This window comes from Salarias fasciatus, chromosome 22 (genome assembly GCF_902148845.1).
Source record: "Salarias fasciatus chromosome 22, fSalaFa1.1, whole genome shotgun sequence".
Taxonomy (NCBI): Eukaryota; Metazoa; Chordata; class Actinopteri; order Blenniiformes; family Blenniidae; genus Salarias; species Salarias fasciatus.
The window spans coordinates 27,350,892-27,372,153 of NC_043765.1; the positions used below are offsets into that span (position 1 = coordinate 27,350,892).

Consider the following 21,262-nt stretch of genomic DNA (forward strand, 5'->3'; position numbering starts at 1 on the left):
TTTTTGGGAGAAGTAATTTGTAATTCTAACTAATTACTTTTTAAAACACTGCTTCTCGATCACACGAGAAGTCTCTGTTCAAACTGATCCCGGGGTTGGACACCGGAACTTATGGCTGTTCCTGGGTCACCCAGGGGTCACAATTAAGTGACGTTGTTGGTTTACATACTTGAACTGTGCGTGTCCGAAGGGAACATTCCAATGCCTTCAGCACCGCATCTGGCACTCATCCGGGATTTAGAGAATCGTAGTTACAATTTTAACTTTCATTATAGCTTCCAGGACACAGCATCATGGGAGAATCACCAATTTAAGAAGTGGAAGACACTTTCTTTTATTTTAAAAGACTTCATGATGGCCTCAGAGTTTGATCACTGTTTTGAGTGCTTACGTTGTAGCTGAAGCAACCAAAAAACTACCAATGTCTAAAGTAAGAACATGGAGTATAACTTTACTCATAAAAATAAATAGAATTACATTTTCAAAAAAGCACTCTGAATTGAAGTTTTGGTATTAACAGTCCCGAACTATACAGAAGCCTATATATCAGGGGTCGCCAATTAGATTTGGCAGCGGGCCACTTTTTGTTTGGGCACGTGAATCGCGGGGGGGGGGGGACGTACGCATTTCCGCGTCCGCTTTGGAGCCTCCGCGCACCATCGATGCGCAGCTGTGCGCGTCCCATGCAGGCGCTGTGATCCACGCATCCTCGACAAGCTTTTCCGGCGCTACAGACTGTTTATCTGCTCCTTTATTACAGATTATTTAGAGAAAATTAAGCACATACATTGTCAGTACATTATCATTCATTATTAAAGTTTATTTAGCCTTTTTTTCCTGTTTCTGAATCGCGGCGGCGGCGCCGGAGCAATTAGATACTTTTTTTACTTTTGACTTCTGTCTGCAGACCTTCTCTTCCCTCCAGACAGAGTCTGCTCTCTCTTTCCACCAGTTTTTCACTCTTTCGGTGTCTTTAAGTGGAGCCATCAGGCTGGAGCTCCGTCTGCTTTCACTTTTACCGTGATGTTTTGTTTGCTGTGGCGCTCTGGCGCAGGCGTACACCGCCGCGAGCTGCGCGCAATGCGCAACGCGGTCTCAAAATCTGGCTGCTGCGCGGACGTCCGCGGATCGGTCCGCGCGGACCCTAGCGGACAGGAATTCATGATGATTTTTACGTCACGCGGACCAACGCGCAACGCGCACCCACGCGGACATGTGAAGCATGGACGGGCTATGCGTGTGTATGTGCGTATGTGCGTTCGTGCGCGTGCGTGTTGGAATCCTCTCGCGGGCCGGATTGGACGGTTCGGCGGGCCGGATCTGGCCCGCGGGCCGCCTATTGGGGAACCCTGCTATATATAATATACAAATGAAGTTTACTATTATTATCTCTGTCTGTATCAACAGGGTAATGAATTAAGTGCAGGAGTGCTGTGAGGAGTATTTTTTTTTTCATTTTTAGTTTTTAGTTTATTTAGCTTCTTCAATGAAAATATTATAAATTTCAGCATTTTACTGTATTTAGCCGATTTCTGTTCTGTTTTTTTCCACCTATTTGAAATTTCATGGCTATGGTGAAATAAAGGTTAGTTTTAGATGGTAATTGTTCTTTTATTGAAATAAGATTTTAAACTGATGTCTCGGACCCAAAAAGCAAACTATTGTCACCAAAATATTCACAGGTCCAACTGTCTGTTTCTCCCCCTTTTCTTCACATCTTTTAAAAACCTTGTGAATCACAGTTTGTGCCTTGAAGCTGCCAACAGTTTTGTTAATCCTAATCTAAGTGACCAGATAAGTGACCAGAGAATGTAAGAAACAAATGATAATGGTGTTTAAAGTAAGTGAAGTAAATTAAGTGAAAAACAACAACGACTTTAAAAACGTGCTGAGCCAACAATCCCTCTTCTACCATCTGGTTCATCTGTGGGTCCATCCAGCATCCAGGTCTGCTTCATGAAGGCTCGTCTTCTCCTGTGGAGCTCTCTCTCTCTCCCATCTCTCTTTCAGGACTTCCTGCATCAGTCGGAGGTTTAATGTCTTCATGGATATATCATAATATCACATTTCATCTGGTTCTTAAACATGTTGATACCTTTGGAAACACAAAACAGTGTTTCCCAAACATCCATACACAGACCAGTGTGTGGCCCAGCAGCTCAGAATCAACTCCGAGCACCAATAATTCATTCCATTTCTTTCCCCAATGGGATTTTGAATTATGTTCCAATCAATGATCTCCTCATGCCTTCATGTAATGAGACCAATATTCCAGTTGACCAATTGAATTTCAATTTTGAGCTTGTATTTTAAAGCAGAACTATGCAAGATTTGCTTTAGCGCTCCCCCTACTGGTCTCTTGTGAAAGCTCACTGTTGTAAACATTCTCCGTATCACCCCCCCCCCCCTCCCCCAACCCCGCCCCGCGTGCAAAGAGCGTCCCACTCCTGTTTTCTTTTTTCCGCTCATCAGACAAAGGTTTTTTCTGTCTTTTTGGTTCTGCCATCTGTGAGCACCCAAGGGTGACGTTGCTAACGCTAGCGAGGGTTTTACGTGCTTTTATACTTGTAATCCCGTATGAGCGCTGTAAAGCAGGTTTGTTGTCGCGAGATGTAGTCGGGTCACTCCTCTGAAAGTTGCAAATGCTGTTTTCAGGACACAGACCCCGGGGGGAGGGGAGGGACCGGCGAATCACCGTGACAAGTCTTTGTTTACCCCCATATGGATTCTGAAAAACATTTATTGAGGTAAAAAAGTTGCATAGTTCTGCTTTAAAATACACATTAAAAATATATGTGAAAACTAATTTTGAATAGTATACTTTTGAAATTACACATGAATTCACTTAGAATATATTTGAATTTGATTTATGTTGATAAACTGTGATTTGTAGTTATTACGGCTGCTGCCTCTGTGTGTCTTGGGTTTGATCCTGTTTGTCTCCCCCAGGTGTCCAGGCGTGGTGTTTGTCCTTTTTTTTCCAGCTCTTCATCCAAGACCTCACCTGTCCTGCCAGCAGTCAATCCTGGACACCTGTCGCCAATCATCCCATCAGCCGATCATCCAATCAACCTCCAGTCCTGCCCCTATATATTGCTTTGCACCCTGTGTTTCTGGCGGTCTGTCTGTCTGTGTGAGAGGGAGAGCATTTTGACACTTTGACTAAAGTTTGTGACCTTTTGGTTTTTGCCCTCCTTAACCAAACTAGTGTTTGAGGGCCTATTTTTGTTAAAACCTACCCGTCCCCACCTAGTGTGTTTTGCAGTCAACCCCATTCTCTGTATTGTCTTCTTCCTTGGAGAAGGGCTCCAGGTAAGACACCCCGGGGTCTACATTCAGCGCGTAGGTGACTTTGTTTATACACACTAGGTAAGTGTGGGCGGCTGCCACGATCTTCTGTAGCAGGCAGGTAAGGTTCAGGCTTAGTTAGTTAGGGCTAGTCACTGGTTAAGATAGTTAAGGTCACAGGGTCGAGGTGTAGGGGAAGTTTAGGGTTTTTGTGGTTAGTGGCACCGCCCACAGGGCCCTTCTCCTAACGTCCTCCTGCCCTCCATTAGCTCTCCCCATTTTTGTTTCTACCAGCCTTTTGTTTTACGCCTGCTGACTGTGTTCTGGCATCTTTTTTGTAAATTGTAAAATTTGTAACACTGCTTCTGTTTAATTATATCCTTTGTTATATAAATTCCCTTTTTCCTATGGAAAAGGCCACCAAGTTCTTTTGTGTTGTGTACCTGGTTTTGCCCGCTCACCACCTGACGCTATTTACATCTGCCCAGTAGGCCTGCGCATAAGTGTTGCGTTTTCCCCCCTCACTCCTAGTTTGGCCATTTTTAACAACTTCAAGGGGGGACGTAACATAGTGGGGGCTCGTCCGGGAAAACCTTATTGTGTCCGGAGGCTTGTGTGTGGGTGTACTGTTGTGGACTGGTTCTGGTGGTGTGGCAGCCTTGTGTTTGGTTGGTATGGTGGAGTCCAATGTGCAACTGTTTATTGATACCCCAGCAGTAGAGCTGTTGGATAGATGCCGTGTACAGATTTACAGGCCATTGCAGAGCACTTTTCTATTCAACTGCCTAAGGGCTTGCTGAAGGCTGAGTTGACGCAGCATGTCAAGCAAGAGTTGGTGAAAGCTGGTGTGCTTGTGGTGGTGCCTGAGGTGGTGTCTTCTACTCCTTTCCCTGGGGTGGAGGAAATCTCCCCTAGTGGTGGAAGGCTCCCACAGCCTGACCTGGAGTTGGAGGCTGATGCGCAGGCTGCGCCAGAGGTGTTAGTTCCCCGATCGTGCCTGTTGCTCCCGGCGTGTTGGCTGCCTCGGATGTTTTGGTTGCCCCTCCAGAAGTCCCTCGGACCATGCCTCGGTTCAGCCCAACTCGGTTGTCCCCTCCTGAGACGTCTGATAAAGCTCGGTTACGTCTCCGTATGGCTTCTCTTGAGTTGCAACACCGTGAGAGAGAGCGTAGAGAGAGGGCCGAGTATGAGCATAAACTGCAGCTCAGGAAGCTGGAACTGGAGGCTGAGGTCCAGAAGAGGCATGTGGAGAGGAGGAGAAGGTAGCCCTGGCTCATGCCAGAGTGTCAAGCAGTCGTATGCCTGATGCCTCCAGCCCCTCTGCATTCGCCACAGCCAGCCCACCCGACCAGTTTGATGTGACAAAAAACATTTCTCTTGTTCCGCCCTTCAGAGAATCTGAAGTAGACTCTTACTTTGGAGTGTTTGAGTGTATAGCAGCAGCTCTTAAGTGGCCTGAGGAGATGTGGCCGCTGTTGCTACACTACAAACTAACTGGTAAAGCCCAAGAGGTTGTCTCTGCATTGTCTTTAGAAGACAGTTTAAAGTATGATAAGGTGAAAGCTACAGTGTTAAGGGCCTATGAACTGGTCCCAGAGGCCTACCGACAGGGGTTCCGTCAGCATAAGAAGGCGACGAATCAAACTTTTGTTGAATTTGCCCGTGAGAAGGAGCAATTATATGATCGTTGGTTACAGGCTAGCAAAGTGACAGATTTCGCGTCCCTTCGAGAACTCAACCTCCTTGAAGAGTTCAAAAGTTGTGTCCCGGAGAAGTTTGTTGTATACTGTAATGAACAAAAAGTCACTACATTGTCCCAGGCAGCAGTACTAGCTGATGAGTTTGCTTTGACCCACAAAACTGTGTTCACAGCACCTCGTGTGGAGACACGGAGAGTTGTCTCGCCTCCTGTACAGTCTGGTCCGTCCCAAGTCGCTTCTGGCTCAAAAGGGACAGGTGCTCGTGAGTGTTTCTACTGTCATAAAGTGGGCCATTTAATTCAAGACTGTAGGAAACACTTTCAGGTGGAGAAAAGGTCTCCTTCTTCACCCAACGGTAAAAAGCCTGTGGTGCTGGTCAAAACTAAGCCTGTTGCTCGTGAGGTATCTGGTGGGTGTGCTGACTCTCCAGATCCCAGTTATGCGCCATTTATTTTCCCTGGGTCTGTGTCTCTATGTGACAGTTCTGAGGAAGTGCCCATTCACATTCTGCGTGACACTGGAGCAGCGCAGTCAGTGATTCTAGTTGACGTGTTGCCCTGGTCAGAGGCTTCTTCCTGTGGATACAGTTTACTTTTACAGGGAATTGAAATGGGACATGTGCCGGTGCCACTACATTCTGTTAAGTTGCGCTCAAAGTTGATTAGTGACCAATTTAAGGTTGCGCTGCAGCACTCTCTCCCTGTGAAAGGAGTGTCATTAATCATGGGAAATGATATCGCCGGTGGGTTGGTGTCACCTGTGATTGAAGTCTTTGCTCCTCCCAATAAACCCATGTGTTTAGACACTCTGGGAGAAGATTTCCCATCTGCCTTCCCTGCTTGTGTGTTTACCCGTGCCCAGTCACGGAGGTTAGGGGAGGAAGTGTGTGGATTAGAGGATACTGTGCTTTGTCCTTTATTCCAGTCTGCTGAAAATGTGTCACCTTCCAGCCCTGTGAAGAACCAAGACTCGGTTAAGCAGGTGAAATCATTAACTGATGAGTTAGTGCTCCCAGTGACAGGTGATACTCTCAGAAAAGCTCAAAAGCAGGATCCTAGCTTAACCAACTGTGTTTCTGCAGCGGTAAGCTCAGAAGAGGCTTCTACGAAGAAGGTAGCCTATGTGCTAGAGGATGGTCTTTTGTTGCGTACCTGGATGCCTAGGAAGGATACGGACAAGGTTTTGGATTCTGTGAAGCAGGTTGTTGTTCCAAAGCCGTTCCGTGCTCAAGTGTTGGCGTTAGCCCATGACAGTCCCTGGTCCGGTCATCTAGGTGTCACAAAAACTTATGACCGAATCCTCAAGCACTTCTTTTGGCCAGGGTTAAAGAAAGATGTAGCTACACATTGTAGGACCTGTCATACCTGCCAGATTGTGGGTAAACCTAACCAGGTTGTCTCCCCAGCTCCTCTCTGCCCAATACCAGTCATGGCAGAGCCGTTCGAGCGCGTCATTGTGGACTGCGTAGGTCCACTGCCTCGAACAAAAGCAGGTAATCAGTTTCTAATAACAATTATGTGTACCGCTACCCGTTTTCCTGAAGCCATTCCAGTATGCAAAATAACTGCTAAAGTTGTCATTGCTCTCCTCACGAAATTTTTCTCTACATTTGGCCTACCAAAGATAGTCCAGACAGATCAGGGTTCCAATTTCCTGTCAAAGTTGTTTTCCCAGGTTCTCAAAACCCTGAACATCACTCATAAAGTGTCGAGTGCCTATCATCCTCAGAGTCAGGGGGCGTTGGAAAGATGGCACCAGACTCTAAAGTCCACCCTCCGCAAGTACTGCTTGGACACCAGCAAGGACTGGGATGAAGGTATTCCCTTCGTGTTGTTTGGTCTCCGTGAAACTGTGCAGGAATCCCTCAAGTTTAGTCCTGCAGAGTTGGTCTTTGGACATACCGTACGAGGCCCGTTGAAAGTTTTGAAAGAGAGAATGATCTCCACAGATCCAGCTCCAAGAAGTGTGCTGGATTATGTCAGCAAAGTGAGAGAGCGATTACATCATGCTTGTGCCTTAGCTAAGGAGGTGTTGTCATCTTCCCAGGAAACCATGAAGACTCGTTATGATAAAACGGCTGTTCCACGAGCTCTCCAGCCAGGTGATAGTTTTGGTGCTGTTGCCAGTCCCTGGTTCTGCCCTGTCTGCCCGCTTCAGTGGTCCATATATGGTGGAGAAAAAACTCAGCGACACGGACTATGTGAAACAGACGCCCGACCGGAGACGTCAGACCAGAGTGTGTCATATTAATATGCTTAAACTGTATCACACAAGAGATGGAGAGCCGTCTAATGATGGTCCTGTTCCGTGTTGAATGTCACCGCTCATGGTGATGCTGATGATGATGGCCTTGACCTGCGGACTCAGCCACATCAGTGCGCCAGGTTAAGTAACTCGGAGGTGTTAAACTCTCTTCGAGAACATTTGACTCACTTAAGCAAAGTGCAGCAGGATGATGTGGTGAAACTGATTGACTCCTATCCCAGTTTGTTTTCAGATGTGCCCACACGCACTTCAGTTCTGTCCCACGACATAGATGTCCATAACGCGGTGCCGATTAAGCAGCATGTCTACCGAGTGAACCAAGGTAAACGTAAGATCATGCAGCAGGAGGTTGCGTACCTAATAGAGAATGGTCTGGCCATTCCCAGTACTAGTCCATGGAGCTCCCCCTGTCTGCTGATTCCTAAACCTGATGGTACCAGCCGGTTTTGCACAGATTATCGCAAGGTAAATGCAGTCACAGTCCCTGACTCTTTTCCTTTGCCCCGCATCGATGACTGTGTAGACACCGTTGGAAATGCTGTTTTTGTCACGAAATTGGATTTATTAAAGGGTTACTGGCAGGTTCCACTAACATCTAGAGCTTCTGACATCTGTGCCTTTGTAACTCCTGACAATTTTCTCCAGTACACAGTGATGGCATTCGGCATGCGCAATGCTCCAGCAACCTTCCAGCATCTCGTTAATACAGTTGTAGGTGATGTCCCGAACTGTACCGCTTACATAGACGACCTGGTCATCCATTCTACTACCTGGACAGAGCATCTGACATCGCTGAGGGCAGTTTTCCAACGGTTGGCCGATGTCCAGTTAACGATCAACTTAGCTAAATGCGAGTTTGGAAAGGCCACAGTCACATACCTCGGGAAGGAGGTAGGCCGCAGTCAGGTGAGACCAATAGCAGCAAAGGTCTCTGCCATTGCTGACTTTCCTGCTCCTGCAACCCGTAGACAGTTGCGCAGATTCCTAGGTATGGCCGGCTACTACAGAGGATTCTGTCGTAACTTTGCTACTGTTGCAGCTCCCCTCACTGGTCTGCTGAGTCCCTCTGTACAATTTCACTGGTCTGGTGAGTGCCAATCTGCATTTGACTCCATCAAAACACTGCTGTGTAGCTCTCCTGTTCTGTCTGCCCCAGATTTTGAGCGACCGTTCAAGCTGCACGTGGACGCAAGTTCTGTTGGTGCTGGTGCTGTTCTTGTTCAAGAAGATACCGAAGGAATTGATCACCCTGTCTGTTTGTTTTCCCGCAAGTTCACCCAGGCCCAGACTAGATATTCCACCATCGAGCAGGAGACGCTAGCTTTACTTTTAGCATTGCAGTATTTTGAAGTATATCTTGGCTCCAGTCCATTTGACGTTGAGGTTTTCACTGATCATAATCCTCTGGTGTTCCTGAATCGCATGTATAACCATAATCAGTGCCTCATGCGCTGGGCATTAATGGTTCAGGGTGTTCCGCTGGTTGTACGCCACAAGAAAGGTTCGGAGAATGTGGTTGTGGATGCCCTTTCTCGGGCCTACTCTTAGGTAAGATAATGAACTCTGATTATTTTGAGCTGCGCATGGATACAATACATATGATGCAAAAGTGATTTTTGTCATAGATGTATCCTAGAGGGGTCCTGGATCTTGTAGTTATCACAATCCCACAGGATTGCTCTTAAGGGTGGGGGTGTTACAGCTGCTGCCTCTGTGTGTCTTGGGTTTGATCCTGTTTGTCTCCCCCAGGTGTCCAGGCGTGGTGTTTGTCCTTTTTTTTCCAGCTCTTCATCCAAGACCTCACCTGTCCTGCCAGCAGTCAATCCTGGACACCTGTCGCCAATCATCCCATCAGCCGATCATCCAATCAACCTCCAGTCCTGCCCCTATATATTGCTTTGCACCCTGTGTTTCTGGCGGTCTGTCTGTCTGTCTGTGTGAGAGGGAGAAATCACTTGTTCGTTTGGAGAGCATTTTGACACTTTGACTAAAGTTTGTGACCTTTTGGTTTTTGCCCTCCTTAACCAAACTAGTGTTGGAGGGCCTATTTTTGTTAAAACCTACCCGTCCCCACCTAGTGTGTTTTGTAGTCAACCCCATTCTCTGTATTGTCTTCTTCCTTGGAGAAGGGCTCCAGGTAAGACACCCCGGGGTCTACATTCAGTGCGTAGGTGACTTTGTTTATACACACTAGGTAGGTGTGGGCGGCTGCCACGATCTTCTGTAGCAGGCAGGTAAGGTTCAGGCTTAGTTAGTTAGTTAGGGCTAGTCACTGGTTAAGATAGTTAAAGTCACAGGGTCGAGGTGTAGGGGAAGTTTAGGGTTTTTGTTGTTAGTGGCACCGCCCACAGGGCCCTTCTCCTAACGTCCTCCTGCCCTCCATTAGCTCTCCCCATTTTTGTTTCTACAAGCCTTTTGTTTTACACCTGCTGGCTGCGTTCTGGCATCTTTGTTGTAATTTGTAAAATTTGTAACACTGCTTCTGTTTAATTATATCCTTTGTTATATAAATTCCCTTTTTCCTATGGAAAAGGCCACCAAGTTCTTTTGTGTTGTGTACCTGGTTTTGCCCGCTCACCACCGACGCTATTTACATCTGCCCAGTAGGCCTGCGCATAAGTGTTGCGTTTTCCCCCCTCACTCCTAGCTTGGCCATTTTTAACAACTTCAAGGGGGGACGTAACAGTAGTACAATTATTTCAAAGTGTGTTAAAAGTGTCAGTGTGAAAGCTTAATGTTAGTATTGTTGGTTCCATCGATCTCGAGAGATCATGGACAAGCCAGGATGAAGTTCTGAAGGAACCGAGATGCCGAGTCAGCACGTCCCCCTTCTCATCCTCGCTGGTAGTGTCCAGCGGAAGCTACAGGCCCATACAGTTGGTACCAACTTGGCTAAAGCAGTTGCCAGTAGGAGCTCCAAGGCGAGAACCAACCGCCTTCAGGGCTGTACTCCATATTTTTTCTGCAGGGGAGGGTCTCCCTTAGCCTTTGTCACTCCCATGATGGCCACAAGGCAGTGGTGCTATTTTACCCATAGCTGGGGGTTGCAATATGCAGACAGGGGGAGACAGGAATCAAACCAACAACCTCTCGATTGTAAGACGACTGCTCTCCCCACAGCTGCCTCAATGTCATTATCCTTGTTATATATTTACAAAAGGTGCAATTTGTGGAAGTATATTGTCAATATAGGAGTGAAAGTATGAATAAACTGAGAATATAATAAAGTCCACTTTTGTGTCACCAGGGGAGCAGAAGTTGAAGCTTGACATTCCAGCTGAACGACGGCTGGAAGGTGAAGTGAAGCTGCTGCATTTCCTGAATGAAGTCAAGTTGTGACGTCCTCTCCCTTCTCTCCACACTGAGTCACTGCCTCCTCCTCTTTCACAGATCTCACAGCTGAGGGATCCCTGACGTCTCTGAGCTGCAGGGGGCAGCAGCTCACCAGCAGAACCAGGGCAGACCAGCGTTCACAGGAGCAGGAAACCAGAGGAGGGTTGGGCTTCAAAGCTGCTGAGCAGGAAGAGATACTCTTCAAACACTGGCTGTTGTTGAGAGGAGGAAATGGCTCAGGGAGGAGCTCAGATGGATCCACTAAAGTTCTCTTGTTCCATCTGTCTGGATCCCCTGAAGGATCCGGTGACGGTTCCCTGTGGACACAGCTACTGCAGCAACTGTATTAATGGACACTGGGATGAAGAGCAAAACAAGGGAATCTACAGCTGTCCTCAGTGCAGGAAGGAGTTCATGCAGAGACCAGACCTGGAGATAAACTTCATGTTGGCAGAGTTAGTGGAGGATCTGAAGAAGACTGGACTCCAAGCTGCTGCAGCTGATCTCTGCTCTGCTGGACCTGAAGATGTGGCCTGTGATGTTTGCTCTGGGAGGAAGCTGAAAGCCGTCAAGTCCTGTCTGGTCTGTGTGGCCTCTTACTGTGAGGAACACCTCCAAGGTCACTACGAAGCAGCTCCATTGAAGAAACACCAGCTGGTGGAGCCCTCCAAGAAGCTCCAGGAGAAGATCTGCTCTCTTCTCGATGAGGTGAAGAAGATTTTCTGTCGCACTGATCAGCAGTGTATCTGTTACCTCTGCACCATGGACCAACACAGAGGCCATGAAACAGTCCCAGCTGCAGCAGAAAGGAGCCAGAAGCAGAAGGAGCTGGAGGGGAGTCGACTAAACATCCAGCAGAGAATCCAGGAGCGAGAGAAAGACGTGAAGCTGCTTCAGCAGCAGATGTTTGCCATCAATGTCTCTGCTGATGAAGCAGTGGAGCACAGCGAGGAGAGCTTCACCCAGATGATCCGTCTCCTCCAGAAAAGAAGCCTTGAGGTGAAGCGGCAGCTCAGATCCCAGCAGCAAACTGCAGTGGGTGGACTCAAAGAGCTTGAGGAGAAGCTGCAGCAGGAGATCGCTGAGCTGAAGAGGAAAGACGTCCAGCTGGAGCAGCTGGCTCACACAGAGGACCACACCGAGTTTCTCCACAGCTACACCTCAGTGTCAGCACTCAGTGAGCCCACACACTCCTGCAGCATCCAGACTGCTCCTCTCAGATACTTTGAGGATGTGGCAGCAGTTGTGTCAGAGAGCAGAGAGAAATTCCAGGACTTCCTGAGAGAGAATGAAGAGGAGATGTTACTGCTACAACCACAGCCAGAGAGCAGAGCAGACTTCTTACAATATTCACAGCAGATCACTCTGGATCCAAACTCTGTGAACAGAGAGCTGAAATTATCTGATGGAGACAGAAAAGTAACTTGTACAGAGGAAGATCAGCCTTATTCTGATCATCCAGACAGATTCACTGAATATCGTCAGGTTCTGAGCAGAGAGAGTCTGACTGGACGTAGTTACTGGGAGGTGGAGAGGAGAAGAGGAGTTTTTGTAGCAGTCACATACAAGAACATCAGCAGAGCAGGGAGGGAGAAGGAATGTGTGTTTGGAGGTGATGACAAATCTTGGGCTTTAGATTGTGTCTCTGACACTTTTAGTTTTTATCACAACAACATCCAAACTCCCGTCTCAGGTCCTTGGTCCTCCAGAGTGGGAGTGTACCTGGATCACAGAGCAGGTATTCTGTCTTTCTACAGTGTCTCTGAAACCATGACTCTCCTCCTCAGAGTCCAGACCTCCTTCACTCAGCCGCTACATGCTGGAGTTTATGTTTGTCCTGGATCCTCAGCAGAGTTCCTGAAACCTGAGTAGAGGACTCCATCAGACCTCCTGGTGGGGTTTTCTAAAGGAGCCTCCACATTTTCTGAGCTGAGGCGTTGATGAGATTTCTGACAGGAAGTACATTGAAACCAACAGATGGTCGGCCGTCTTCTCAGAGACTTTCTACGGGGACAAAAGGATGTGAGACGAGTGTGGAGAGACAGAAAGGAGCTGAGTTAGTGGAGGAAAAAACATGGCGGCTGCAGCCATCAGTCCCCTCACTGATTCCTCAACAGAGGCTTTTCTAATAGTTGGACTCATTTTTCAAGCTTCTCAAAGAGGAAGTTCTTCTTCATGTACTACAGGAAGCTGCAGCTTTTCACACTTTGGGGGATTAGAAGTGGAAATTAGGAGCTTTCACATGTTTGGATTGATCAGTCTTTCTTGTTTCATGATTCTTTTCTGACATTTGATCCTTCAGAGTGAAGATTTGTGGATTTTCTTGAACAGTGAACTGATTGTTTTGGCTTTTTGGATCTTCATCTGTCACCAAGTGGCAGGAAGTTTGATTCCTTTAGCTGGAAATGACTCCAGTCGACAACACACACACACACACACACACACACACAGGTTTCTTTTAAAGACATTAAATCAGTCATAAAGTGAAATGCTACTTTATTGTCGATTTGTTTCTTTTTCAAAGGTTTTTGCTTCAAATGTTGTTTGTGTGACACCAAGAGAAACCAAGTCAGTCAACATGGAGCCTTTAATAAAATACATTCAGTCATCATTCTTATCTGGACTTTATTTGTTAGGGTTAGCCGAACAAAACTGTTAGCTGGTTCAACACAGGTAAGCTCGGCAGCTAACAAAAGTTAAGCTAGTAGGCTTAAAAAAGTTAAGCTAGTTGGCTAATAACAGTTAAGCTAGTTGGCTAACAAAAGTTAAGCTAGTTGGCTAACAAAAGCTAAGCTAGTTGGCTAACAAAAGTTAAGCTAGTTGGCTTAAAAAAGTTAAGCTAGTTGGCTAACAACAGTTAAGCTAGTTGGCTAACAAATGTTAAGCTAGTTGGCTAACAAAAGTTAAGCTAGTTGGCTAAACACAGGTAAGCTAGCTGGCTAAACACAGTAAGCTAGGTGGCTAATCACAGTAAGCTAGTGGTCTCCTCTGTCTGTGCTGGTTCTTCATGAATGACAGTGGAAACTCCAGTTGTTGATGTTCTAGATCATCAATCTCAGGGACTGATTTGTTTTGAAGGAGGAGAACAAATCATGGAGGAGCTCCTCCTGGCTGTGCAGTGAGTCGGCAGCAACCCAGGACTTTTCACAGGAGAGGTGGAACAGCCAAGGTTCCTGGCAATGGAAGAAGAGGAGCAGAAGGAGCCTTGAGGAGGTGCTGGAGGAAGAGGACCTGGATGCTGAGGAGCTCTTTGGAGTTCTTTAGAGAGAATGGGCGGCCTGGAGGTTCTCCTCCTGAGTGCTGGGATGATATCAACACTCTGCTCAAACCCTAAAACCCTAAAACATTAAAACCCTCCCTGGAGCCTGGAAGCTGCAGCTCTACCGCCCCCATGTGGCTGCAGGGCCCCACACCTTTCTGTCTTATTTGTTTCATATATTTACTTAAATCTCGTCCAACAGGAGCCACTCAGAGCGATCTGTCCACTGCCCATAACACACTGACTGCAGACTTTACTGACACTCACGGAGGACCTCTGCTGGCCAAACCTATGTTTGCTTCACAATAGAGCCAAATAGTAACAGTATTTTATCAGTAGAGGTGATTTAGAAAAATCTTCACTGCCATTAAACATCGTAGCTAAACATCTCAAATAACATCTCTCCATATTAAGACCCTCCTACCTTTGGAATGACCGAGCTGTGCTCACTGATCCTGACAGCTGCCATGTTTCCAGCTGACTGCTGCCCAAACACAAACCGAGGTGGAGATGGAGACGAGGCTGCCGGCTGACTCTGTCCTGCTTCTGTGCCGTGAACCTCATATTGACCACGGTCACAGAGATCAAAGGAGCTGAAACTCCCATCATCCATGGGGAAAACTGCAATGTTGCTGCATCAGTGATGTGGAGGTGAGACAATCCAATCACATTTCAGCAACAGCTCTAAGAACACCGTTCTCATTGATTTCCAGGGAGCTGTCAGTAGATGGCGCTCTCTTTCCTCTACTCCAGGCCTTCTGGACGCTGGGAAAAACCTCCAGGAAAATCAGCTTTGAATTTCCTGAGACTCTGCAGCCAGTCCCTGGACACCAGTGTCCCATCCAGGGAGACAGGCCCAGTACTCATTGCTCAGCTTCTACTTTATTGTTTTTATTTTAGCGCTGTATGGACCACGGCCACGTCTTGATGGCTCCTGCATTTTGATAGGCTGTGACGATGACGAGAGGCATTATGATTGGCTGCTCTGGCAGTCGTTAACAGATACAGGTAAAGTTAGCTTTCAGAGTTAGCTTTCAAAAGGCGTGTTTTTCCGCAGCATCTCCAGATGTGTGACTCTCTGGAGAAAAGGCAAACATCAGGACGGAGTCTCCACTGTGACCCACCAAGATGGAACAGGAAGTCTGAGAGGACCAGGCTGCTCTGATCCAGAAACATCCAGTCCCCTTCAGTTTGAGTGGATTCACTCGGGGATTCTCTAAAGCAAATATCCGGCATCGGCAGACGGAAGGTGTGGATTCCAGACTGGAAGTGGAAGTTGCTGGAGCGATTGCTGAGGGGAGCCACAGTCAGTCTTGCTGCAGGGCCAAAGTCAGCTGATCATCCTGTTTCTAGTGTTTCTACATGCCCCCTATACACACATCCACACTCTGTGAGTTGTTGCTGAGGATGTGTAGATGGTTGTTCTCCTGTGACTGGAGCGTTCCACTCAGACAGAACTTCAACCATCAAGCAGCCACATCCTGCAGATGGTTACCATGGAAGTGTTCCAGCTGTCGTCATGTCAGATGATGGTGAGGATCACATTGTTCTTGTTGTTTCTTCTTTAGAGATGAAGGAACGTGGATCCAGAGCCACACAGAGCAGAACACATGGAGCACAAGCTGCACACTGACCAGAGGGAGGAACTGCTCATGTCTGGGGCGACCATTGACCTTTCACTGATGGGTGTTCCAGTCAGACCGTCAGCCGCTCTACCATGCCAGTGAAAAACAGCTGGACCATATATCAGGAGGTTTACAGGAAGCTTCAGCCTTTCAGAGCATCAGTACATCTGACACACCGTGGAAAAGAGTTTCACTCTCTTGAAATGGAGACAGACACAACTGAAGCAGTGAGAGAGAGAGAGAGAGAGAGAGAGAGAGAGAGAGAGAGAGAGAGAGAGAGAGAGAGAGAGAGAGAGAGACTTTGACTTTTCAACAATCCTTTATTTAAACAAGACTGGATTGTATCAAGTCAACGTTAACATATACAAAATGCCAAATCGAAAGAGATTAAAAAAATACAAGGAATAAATAAATAAATAAAAAGTCAACCATTCTCTGCCACATATTACAGCAAAACATCTGCAAAAATTATTTTGAATCTCTAACAGAGAACAAGACACCATCATGATCCCAGGTGTTTTTAAAAGTCTCCAAGTCCTCCATTTTGAAGTAATACCTGTGCTGAAACTGTATGTGAGCTCTCACAAGCTTCTTGAACAGCAGTAGAGCATCACATCTCCCTTCTCCCTTGATCTTCTCCTTCCTGCTCAGGTAAATTGCCATTTTTGCCTGTCCAAAAATGAAATTCAACAATCTCCCCTTCCTCTTCTTCCCATAAGAAAAACCGGTAACACTTTACTTGAAGCCCCCCTGCATAACACATTATAAGTACATTCATAAAGCATTATAATGCCATTATAACATGTGTAGCTGTAGTTATAAACATTCATAGATGATCACAATGCCAGGACCAAACCCTAACCCTAACCCTAACCCTAACCCTAACCTTAATCCTATGCTGTATACTGCTGTATCGTGAGTTATAAAGCATTGTGATCATGTATTAGTGTTTATAACTACTTATAATGTGTTATAAAGAGGGGCTTCAAGTAAAGTGTTACTGAAAAACCAAAAATGAACATTAACTCAGTAAAGTGCTCTTTGAACCGGCTCACTAAAGTGCTGAGTGCTCTGAACAGTGGAGCTAATCTGGAACACTGGGCAAAACAGTGAAAAACGGTTTCTCTCATAGAACAGAAAGGACAACCATCTGGAACCGAAGGATTGATCACTGACACAAAGGCATTGACTGCTAAAATCCCATGTAAAACACGCCAGTGCAAATCTCCAACATTTTTTGTCAATGGTGGTTTATAGAAAACATTCCAGGCTGGTTTAACCTCTGGTTTCACTTTCAGAAAAGCTCTCCATGGTGTGTCTGCCCTTCCTTTGAGTTTTTCTTTGTTTAAAGCCTTTACACACCCCTGGTAAAGACCCTTCCCATTAGCAGAGTCCAGAGACATCCACACACAGCCACTGAGCAGAGGGTCTGCCATGCCACAGTCTGGAAGATTTGCTTTGATCGCCACCCTAGGAAATGGATCAGAAGCGTCAGGTGTTATTTCGCCATTAGACCACTGTTGCAGGAGCGCCCTGTCCTCTTTGGAAAACGCCCTCCTGAACTTCTCCAGGATGGCACCAACTGTCCGGACAGACCGGACCTCCAGCCTTTCCGCCAAGGCCTCCGCATTGTCCAAGTTCTCTCCCGCCAGCTGCAGCAGATGTTGAACCATTGTTACTCGTTTCTGGAAGAAAACTGCAGACATTAGCGGGGCGTCTTTCCATGGCGTTCTCAGACGTGCTCCTTGGAGTATGGGTTCCTTCAGCAGCCAGTGCAGGGATGCAGTAGGATCAAGTCTGCTCACCTCCGTCAGCCTCCACACTCTGACCACACTGGCATAGAAAGGTGGCAAACAGTTCACACTTGAGTTGGCCCAATCAAAACAAAACAGTGTTTTATCAAAACCCAAATTCCCAACCTGACCTGATCTTGTCTGGACTTTATTTGTCAGGGTTAGCCTAACAGAACTGTTAGCTGGTTCAACACAGGTAAGCTAGTTGGCTAACAACAGTTAAGCTAGTTGGCTAACAAAAGTTAAGCTAGTTGGCTAACAACAGTTAAGCTAGTTGGCTAACAACAGTTAAGCTAGCTGGCTAACAAAAGTTAAGCTAGTTGGCGAACAACAGTTAAGCTAGTTGGCTAACAACAGTTAAGCTAGTTGGCTAACAACAGTTAAGCTAGCTGGCTAACAAAAGTTAAGCTAGTTGGCGAACAACAGTTAAGCTAGTTGGCTAGCAACAGTTAAGCTAGTTGCCTAAACATAAGTAAGCTAGTTGGCTAACAAAACGTTAAGCTAGGTGGCTAAAAAAAGTCAAGCCAGCTGGCGAACAAAAGTTAAACTAGCTGGTTGAACACAGATTAGCTAGGTCTTTAACAAAGTTAAGCTTGCTAGTTAAACAGAGGTAAGCCAGGTGGCTAACAAAGCTAAGCTAGCTGGTTAACCACTAAAGTTAAAGCTCCCTCTCCTGGATGCTCTGGGACTCATCCTCAGTGATGTCATCAGTGATGTCATCGGGGCTCATTGGGCGTTTGGGGTCTTTCAGCATCAGACCGTCGCCCAGGCGACCCGACCGGAGGTGATCAGACTCCGGCCTGTGTCCCAGCAGCGCTCGCCCACGGTCTGCCCTCTTCCTCCACAGCCAGCTTGTGGCTTTCTCTGCTCCAGTGGTGGATCTGATGCCTTCCCTTCTCCTCCCCTGTGAGGCCCAGCAGTGATGGAGCTCTGCAGAGGGATCGCCCTGCCAGTCCTGGCCAGCTTCCTCCAGAGGGTCACCAGAGCTTCTCCAGCCCCGCCTCCTGCACTCCTCCACCACTTCCTGGCACCACTTCCTGGTTTCCTTTGGTCGGCCTGGTCCAGGCGCTCTTCCCAGGGGGATTACAGTCAAGTCGGCATCAAGCCAAGTCGGCCTCGCGGGGGGTGGGGGGGCGGGGGGGGGGGGGGGGGGGGGGGGGGGGGGGGGGCTCTCAGGTGGCCGAGTTGCTCGGTGCCGACTTGACTGCAAGCTGCTTACCAACTCGGCCAAAAGCCTCTTTTATTTTATCACGATGCTGCGGCGCGACGATTTGCACAGTTTTTTGGTGCCGGCTGCTCCGCTTCTCCTCACGTAGCGGGGGGGGGGGGACAGAGGACAAACTGTGTGATGATGGAGACTGACAGTTAGAGGTGGAGAACGGACCTGGAGCTTCATGGTTGACGTCTTGTTTGAACGAGTAGCTTAGCTAGGAGCGCAGCGCGAGCGGCTGTCTGGTCACGTGACCAGATGGGAGCGTACCTGTGTTCCCCGGTCCTACACTGGAACAAATGACTGTAAAAATACTGGATACTTTGAACAGTAGTATACTGTTTTCCATTCATACAGCTGAATACTGTAAATTCTGATGTCTTTCAGAGACAAAATATTAACGGTAAGCTGCTGTAAACTATTTACGGTACAAAGCAGTATTTTGGGGTTTTTTTTACAGCAAGCCACCGTAATCTTATGGTATAATACAGTATTTATTTTCTTTTTCAGTTGAGACTTCGAGATCTTTGATCTGTTCAGTTAAACATCTGAGAAAAATTCGAAAATACATAGAACTTAAAACAGGCCGACACATCGGTGTGTTCATTCAAGATGGAGGAAACAGTAACGAGAAGAGAAGAATTAGGTTTCATCAGGACTTTTTAATCTCAGAGCACCGAACTGGAGGGCGGGGCTTACTCCATGTGGCATCACCTGGTGCTCCCCCCCCCCCGTCATCCACCCTCACCCAGGCTTTGTTAAGAAGGTAAATAGAATCTTGCAAAAGTAAGAACACAATATTATGTGATTGTGTTCAGGATGAACATTTTGTCGATTTTTTTCACAAGTCAAAATTACGTGCAGCTGTGGACAAAAGTTGAACTTTGTGTTGAAGCATATTAGCTTGAGCTGGCTTGGTCATTTTTGCTACACGGTTCCATTTGACCATTTGTTGCAGTACTCTTCACGTAAAATAATTGAAAGTAGTTTATAGGGAGACTGTTCTGCTGTTATGCTGGTTGATGCAAAAAGCTAAAAGCTTCAAATGTGCACTTAATGTAATAAAGCTAACAGTTTAAAGCTGCTGTAGGCAGGATTTTGCTAGTCAATGCTAATTTTTCTGTGTTTTCTTTGGATTAAATGTTAGAGTATCCATTGATAATCCTTTAGGAGTGCAGCATAACTGCTCTACCGCGAGGGCGCAGCGTTTCCATCTGTCTCTGTTCTGAGCTGAAAAGGAATCTCCACAGCTCCAGGTATCTTTGACCAATCAGAAGAGCCCCTGAGGCTCTAACCGTGATTGGTCGAGGGGCGTTCGTCGCACGTTCTTGTGGGAGGGGCTTAACTTGCGTGAGGGCGTGATGTCAGAGAAAACAGGACAGGATTGGCTGTGCTGGGTTTCAAACCGCCATCTTGCTGAGGTAACCCTCAGCAAGATGGCGGAGATGCTGAATCCTGCCTACAGCACCTTTAATTGTCGAGGTGAGGATTTTTTTTCTTGACATAGTACTTTAAGGACTGAATGTCGGTGATATTCATTTGTTGTGAAGGTCTGCAAGTGAAAACCAGTGTTGCCAGATCCTCATGGCAGTTTCCAGCCCAAGCACAGCTGAAAACCCGCCCATTTTTATAAAAACCAGCCCAATTGGGCCAAACCCATGAGACAGCGCCAAAACATGACACACACAACAGAAAACACTTCCTGAGCAGACAAACCTTCACATAGTGACCATAACGAGGATAAACAGCTGCAGAAGACAAAGCAAGTAACACCCAGTGATGTTTTCGTCAACGATGACGACGACGAAAACATTTCGTCCACGCCCCTTTTTTCCGTGACTAAAACGAGACGTGACGAGCTCAAAATATCTCTTTAAAGACGGAAATGTGACGAGACGGATCTGTTGTTTTCGTTAACGAGACCAGACGAGACCAAAATGTCAGTATTTTGACTTTCAAAATAAATGAAAACCAATGCGATTCTCCCAGCTTTTCACACAGACCGGCTGCTTTACTCTGAAAATATTATGAATCACGAGCTGCTTCCTGTTTGACCAGCCTGCGCTGCAGCACCGGCGCACTGCAGAGCGGCAGCAACTTTGGCCGGAGCTCGGCGAGAGGAAAAGACGCAGAGATTTATGGATGTATTTAAATCAGAATCCAGCAGAAAATCAAACAGAACGCCTCGTAGTGGAGACGGAGGATCTGATCAGCTGTTTGACTGTTTGTTCTTACTGTGAAGCTGCAATAGGAGCCACCACTGATTAGTGAAGAGTTTTCCCCAAGTAGCCTACCTAATACATCTTTACTTTCTTTCTTTCTTTCTTTTTTCTTTTTTTAAATAATTCAGGCGTTGTCTTATTTTGAAGAAATGCATTTTGACTTTTGTTTAATATTTGTATGGAGAAAATTCAGGTCAGGAATACTTACAAAGTTGATCAAACTCAAGTTCTGTTTGTCATTTCAGTTTTGGAGACTTCCAGTGTTTCATACCATCAGGTGTGGCCAAGGAATTCATTTAGTTTATTTCAGTATTTTTAATGCTCGTATTTTCCTAACAACCATCTTAATACTGGTTTTTATCATTCCTCCAAAATAATAACAGGCTCAGTTCAAATCAGGAACAGAAACATAACAGAGCAGTTTGAATAAAAGATCTCAGCCTTTATATCAGTCTGGACATTATCAAAATAACTTGAAAGTATCAGCAAAACTCCTTTAGTCCTCTCAGTCTGTCTGCAGAGCTCATATCAGCACTGCGCTGAGTTAGTATCAAACCAGTCCAGTTT

At 46.6% G+C, this 21,262-nt stretch overlaps 1 protein-coding gene across 2 annotated transcripts; it reads left to right on the plus strand.

Moving 5' to 3' along the window:
* Positions 1 to 3,196: 3,196 nt before the first annotated feature.
* Positions 3,197 to 13,197, plus strand: LOC115409653 (tripartite motif-containing protein 16-like). 2 transcript variants are annotated; one of them, XR_003934008.1, is made up of 2 exons: positions 3,197 to 10,548; positions 10,644 to 10,818. XR_003934008.1 is itself a non-coding variant. In XM_030120911.1 (2 exons), the coding sequence occupies exon 2, from the start codon at positions 10,818 to 10,820 to the stop codon at positions 12,456 to 12,458; it is 1,641 nt and encodes a 546-aa protein (XP_029976771.1). In that variant the 5' UTR covers positions 3,197 to 10,548; positions 10,644 to 10,817; the 3' UTR covers positions 12,459 to 13,197. The 2 variants fall into 2 exon arrangements, 1 of the variants encoding a protein (XP_029976771.1); XM_030120911.1 differs by having other exon boundaries at positions 10,644 to 13,197.
* The last annotated feature ends 8,065 nt before the right edge of the window (positions 13,198 to 21,262 follow it).

Excerpts from the sequence above, each read along its gene's own strand:
- LOC115409653 (XM_030120911.1), top strand. The coding sequence starts at position 10,818 with ATGGCTCAGGGAGGAGCTCAGATGGATCCACTAAAGTTCTCTTGTTCC.